The 6,495-nt window shown below is 32.5% G+C and overlaps 2 protein-coding genes across 2 annotated transcripts in view; both read right to left on the bottom strand.

Moving 5' to 3' along the window:
- Positions 1-2,648: 2,648 nt before the first annotated feature.
- The window catches only part of LOC113807517 (carboxypeptidase B), a 29,866-nt gene continuing 26,019 nt past the window's right edge, over positions 2,649-6,495 (bottom strand). Inside the window, exon 7 of the mRNA XM_070116306.1 lies at positions 2,649-3,736. Coding sequence (XP_069972407.1) covers positions 2,997-3,736 — 740 coding nt within the window. The 3' untranslated portion in view covers positions 2,649-2,996. The remainder of the gene's footprint in view (positions 3,737-6,495) is intronic.
- The window catches only part of LOC138859896 (carboxypeptidase B-like), a 2,860-nt gene continuing 1,016 nt past the window's right edge, over positions 4,652-6,495 (bottom strand). The window contains exon 1 of the mRNA XM_070116307.1: positions 4,652-6,495. This exon is cut by the window's right edge and continues 1,016 nt beyond it. The gene's annotated coding sequence lies outside the window, so the exon portion shown is untranslated.

Here is a 6,495-nt window from a genome sequence, read left to right as displayed (position 1 = left end):
TGGCAACTCAACCCCAGGAATTAGGCGGTATTTTCAAATGCTTTCTGCTTCTAAGTTACAAATACAATCATTCAGAGATACCTTTTTCTATTATTAATATCATTAGTAGTATTAGTATCATATTAATAATTATTATCATCATCATAATAATCATTATTATCTTCATAATTATTATTAGTATCATAATTATCATTACTAGCATTACCATCATTAGCATTAGTGTTGTTATTATCATTATTCTCATTATTCTTATTATCATCATCATTATTATTATTATCATTACTATTTTCATTGTTATTATTATTACTATTATTATCCTTATTGTTACCATTATTACTATTATCATTATTATTGTTAGTATCAATGTTATTATTACTGTTATTATTATTATCATTATTATCATTATCACTATTATCATTGTTATTATCCTTATTGTTATAATTATTATCATTATTATTATCATTATTATCATTGCATTTATTGTTATCGCTATTACTATTATCATTATCATTATTCTTTTTATGCCTATTATTATTATTATTATTTTATCATTTTTATGATTATCATTATTATGATTATAATTATTGTTGTCATTATTGTTATATTTTTTATCATTATTATTATCATCATCATCTTTATCATTATTATTATTTTCATTATCATAATTGTTATTGTTATTATTATAATTATCACTATTACTCTCATTATTATTATCATCATCATTATCATTATTATTCATCATTATCATCATCGTTATCATTCTTCTTCTTATTATTATTATAATCTATCATAACTGTTATCAATTATATCATAAGCATCATTATCATTATTATCATTATTGTCATTTTCGTTGTTGTTGAACATCGCCATCGCCATCAATGTTAGTAGTAGTGATAATAGTAGTAATATAATAATCATCTACATTATTTTCGTCTTTAATATCATCATCAATATCATCATTGTTAACAGCTTGTTCATATCAACTAGGTATTACTTAAAATTTAGTCACCGATGAGAAAACTGAAGACTCGGTAGCTTTAGCTATGTTATCCCTATAAATATGAGGAGTTTTCTATGGATTTTTCTTTTCAGAAAATGAATCCAGTTTTATTGTAAACTATTTTAAATTAATTCCCGTCATTTTGGCATTTCATTAAAATATCATCATTATCAGGACTAGTATTATTATCGTTATTGTTATCATTATCATCATCATTCTTATTATTTTAATTATTATGAATATTATTATCATTATTGTTGTTGTTATTATTATTATTATTATTATTATTATTATTATTATTATTATTATTATTATTATTATTATTATTATTATTATTATTATTATTATTATTAGTATTATTATTAGTATTATTATCATTATTATTATTATTATTATTATTATTATTATTATTATTATTATTATTATTATTATTATTATTATCACTGTCTCTCTTATCATTATATCCTCATCCTAATCATTATCATCATTATCATCTCCATTATTACTATTATTATTATTATCATTATTATTATTATGATTATCAGTATTATTGTTATTATCATATCATCATTATTATTATTAGTAGTAATAGTAGTAGTAGTAGTAGTATCCTCATCATCTTTATTATTATCATCATCCTCATTATCATTATTATTATCATCATCCTCATTATCATTATTATGATCATTATTATCATTATCTTATTGTGTTTTTTTGTTATTATAATTTCTTCTTATTGTTATCTTATTGTTATCATTATCACTGTCATTATCGTTATCATTATCATCGTTTTTCTTTTTGCTGTTGTTTTTGTTATATTTTTTATTGATATCATTATAATTATCACCCTAATCATGCCTCCTTTTCCTAGTGTTGTTTTTATTATCATTATTATTATCATCACTATTATCATTATTGTTGCAATTATCATTATCATTAGTAATATTATTATATTTATTATCATCATTGTTATTAGCACTAATAATTCATTTATTATCATTATTATTATGTCTTTTATTGTTATTGTTATTGCTATTGTTATTATTATTACTAATATTACTATTATTTCCATTCTTATTGTTATTGTTCTCATTATCAATAGTATCATGTTATTTTTATTGTTATATCCATTATTACTATTATTACTACTATTATCATTATCAGTATCAACATTACTATTCTCATTATTGTTATCATCCTTATTGTTATCATTGTTATTCTTGTCTTCATCCTTATCATAATTGCTGGTGTTATCTCATGATATCGTCAGCATTGTCATTAGTTTAATTACCGTCGTTATTATTCTTCTTGTGATTAATGTTACTATTATATTTTTACCTAAATAGTTGGCATCATAATGTTATCCTTTCATAATAGTATAAACATGATTATTATTTTGATTACTAACATTGCTGTTCTTGTGATTATTATCACTATTATCTTATTAACGTTACCATTTATCATAGTCGTAACTCATGTTTACAGTTATGATTAATTCATCATCATTACTGTGATCTTTGTATCCGCTCTTTTTCTTCCAGAAGATGTTTTACTGATTGTTATTATTATCATTATTATTTTATTTTATTTTATTTTTTTGTGAGATTCGTTGACAATTTTTTTTTCTGTGGAATTTGAAAGTCGGAGGGAATGGCACAGGCTTTTAATTTGCTTTCGGCAGGCACGGTCTCCGGAGTTCTTTCCTCCGACAAAGACCTTCAGGTGTCCAGATGCTGCAGCTCTCTAGGCGCGTCGGAGTCGATGGGCTGCTTCCCTCTCCTGCGGCGATTCTGAGTTCGGGAATTGGCTTTTGGCCAACGCCTGCTGCTTCCTGAGGGCGCTGCAACAGCTCATCCTGCAATCCTTGTCTTCCGTTTCTGATTCGTCTTTTATTTTTATTTTTACGTAAGGATTTCCAATTGCATTCTTTTGTGTCTTCTCCGACGGCGTCGCGGACCGCTGCTCCTTCCGCGGCTGCGCCTCCCTCCTTCGCCATCTAAGCCTGCGGCGCGCCCGCCGGGGCCTTCTCCGGCGTCAGCGCCAGCAGCATCATGCGGAGGCCCTGCCAGACCTCCTCGGCGGTGGGCAGGATCTGGCTCGCCTGCAGGTAGAAGCCGTAGGCCCCTTCGTCGCGCAGTTCGAGCGTGTAGACGTACTTGGTGTTCAGGACGCCCTTGGCCCAGTCGTCGGTGGCGCCCGAGGCGTAGTAGAAACCGCTGGCGGAGTTGACGACGCTGTAGACGGTGCCGTGGCGCTTCTGGGCGGCGCTGGCGAACATCTCCCCGACCCTCCTCATGTCGGGCGTGTCGGGCGCCTCCTCCGCCGTCCAGCCCCAGGGGTACATGAGCACCTGCCCGTAGCTGTGCAGGGCCACCACCAGCTCCAGGTTCCCACCGTCGGCGACGGCCGTCATGGCGTCCCTTAGCGCCTGAGTCTCGGGCTCCGAGAAGGTGGCCGGCCCCTTGTACACCTCGCTGCAGGGGTTGCTGGAGGCGCCGACGCCGAACTTGTAGCCCCAGTTGCGGTTGAGGTCGACGCCGTCGCAGCCGCCCCCGGAGATCGGCCTCCGGTTCTTGCGCCACAGCCGGTTCGACGCCCACGAGTACAGGTAGCCGTCGGGGTTGGCCATCGGCACCACGTACACGTCGATGGCCCGCGTGACGGAGCACTGCTGGGCCAGCGTCGCCACCAGCTGCAGCGCCACCGCCGGGGAGATCCACTCCCGCGCGTGCAGACCTTTGGCCGGGAGAGAGACACGCTGTAGGCCGCCTGGCTCGGGGCCTCGCCTGGCATGCAGGGCAGGCAGAGGGCAGTGCATGACAACTAACTCGCGTGCATGACAGGCAAAAGCAACAACGATTTATCATTATCTCAATGCAGGGACCAACGACTATCTCAAAAAGCAATGGTGACGAACAGACCAACTTCACAAAGCAAGACAAAACAAGATATCAAATATTCTTACCTCAGACTGAACGCGACGCCACCGTGAGAGAAGGAAATAGAGCAAGAAAAAGAGGCAAAAGACAAAAGAGAAAATCGTGAAGAAAGATTACTTACCGTTTCACGTTTTACCGTTTCCCGTTTTGAACACCGAATCACCAAATGAATAAATGAACAAAGGGAAAGATAAAACTAAGGCGAAAGAAAGGATAAAGAGACGGGAGACAACAGAGGACACGGCTTAGTCACGTGACTCGAGTCTTGAGTCGTCTTGAGTCTTCCTCGAGCCTTTCCGTCGCACAAGATCCTCATTCGTCTTCGAGGTCGACGTCACGTTCCATCGTCAATGTTATAATATATTTGTCAGAACAATATTTTTTTCTTTCTATGGTATACGTAATAATCATGTTTTTGTAAGAACTACAGTCTATATGACAGTGATTCTAAGCCCTTATTCAGAATTTCAGAATGTGAGGTTGCAATAGATCTTAAAATTCATATAAAGGTGAAAAATACGTAAATGCGAGAAATATAAAATCTATGTTTTGAGTATTCAGACGTTAGTGTAATATATGTGATAAGGATAAGAAAAAAAAAACAATTTTCACAAAATGAGGTGGAGAGGGGGGGGGGTTACAGACACCCACCCCCTCCCCAATCTGGAAACGTCCTCACTCACAAAATAAGGTAAGTTATAAACAAACAAACAAATAAATTCGCTTAAATTGTTTTCATTATTCATCAAAAGATATATATATATATATATATATATATATATATATATATATATATATATATATATATATATGTAGACAAGACAGAAAAGTGAATGATTTCACACAAAAAAATATTCTGATCGACTTCTGACCAAAGAGACATCAAAAACAAAATGATTCATTCTCAATCATAATTTTTTCTACAATGATCACAAAAAAAAAAAAATCTTTCTAAAGCAAACACCAAAATAATGCTAACCCTTTCCAATATCTTTTTCTTAATTCATAAATGTTCGTAGTGCGTCGGATTCCACTTAACAAACACTAAACAGATATTATTAAGTAGTGAGTCGTATAAGAAATATATTGATAAAAATGATATAGTGAAGATGGAAATATTGATAATGAGGATAATGCTACTAATGCTGATAATGGTAATGGTAATTATAATGATAAAAACAATATTTAGTGAGCAAAGATAATAATAATATGGACAACAACTACATTACTGTTGATAATAATAATGATAATAAGGCTATCATTATTATTATCATAATAATAAGGATGATAATGATGACGATGATAATAATAATAGTAATAATGATAATAATGATGATAATAACAATGATAATTATAATAATGACAATAATAATAATGATAATAAAGACAATAATAATGAAAAAAATAATGACAATGACAATAATAATAACAATAATGGCAATGATGATAATAATGATAATGGCAGTAGTAGTAGTAGTAGTAATAATGATAATAATGATGATAATGATAACTAATGATAATAATATTGATAACAATAACAATAATGATAATTAGGATGTTAATAATGATGATGATAATAGTAATAATAAAGATAATATAAAAATAATAGTGCAAATAATAATAATGATGAAAATAAGGATAATAATGCTGATAATAATAAAAATAATATTGATAGAATTAGTAAAATAAAAACAAAAAACTATTAATGATAATGATGAAATATTATTATAATCACGATGATAATAATAGAAATAACAATAACGATGATGATGATTATAATAGTAATAATAAAGATAATAAAATGTTAACAAAAATAATAATAATGATAATAATAATGATTATAATAATGATAATGATAATAATGATAATTATGATAATGATATTAATAATGATAATGATAATAATAATAATAATAATAGTAGTAATCATGGTAGTATGAATAATAATAATACTATTACTACTAATAATAATGATAACGATAATAACTAATGAAAAAATAGTTATGATTACAGTAATGATCATACGAAAAGTAAAACATACAACAAAAGATCTTAAGTTGAATTCTAAGTAGACGAAAAGTAATGAATATGAGTAATTATACAGAAAAAAACGTGACGTCAACCTAAAAAACAACAACAAAAAACAAAAAACAAAAACACGCGGTGCAATGGACTGGTACTTGCTCTGATTCTGAACAGGAAGAGAGAGCTGGGGAAGGAACGAAGAATCGAGGAAACATTTGGGGTGAGATGGAAGGAAGGAAGGAAGGAGAGGAAGGAGAAGGAAGGAAGGAGACCTGGGTGAAAGAGGAGGAAGCAGAGAGAGAGAGCGAAAGAGAGAAAGAGTGAAAGAGAGAAAGAGAGAGAGAGGGGGAGAGAAAGCGAAAGAGAGAGAGAGAGCGAAAGAGAGAAAGTGAAAGAGAGAAAGAGAGGGAGAGAGAGCGAGAGGAAGAGAGAGAGAGAGAGAGCGAAAGAGAGAAAGAGAGAGGGAGAGAGAGCGAAAGAGAGAGAGGGAGAGAGAGCGAAAGAGAGAAAGAGAGAGAGAGAGAGGGAGAGA

The sequence above is a fragment of the Penaeus vannamei genome, chromosome 38 (genome assembly GCF_042767895.1).
Source record: "Penaeus vannamei isolate JL-2024 chromosome 38, ASM4276789v1, whole genome shotgun sequence".
NCBI classification, from domain to species: Eukaryota; Metazoa; Arthropoda; class Malacostraca; order Decapoda; family Penaeidae; genus Penaeus; species Penaeus vannamei.
The sequence above is the reverse complement of the archived record's forward strand: the minus strand, read 5'-3'. Positions and strand labels throughout refer to the sequence as shown.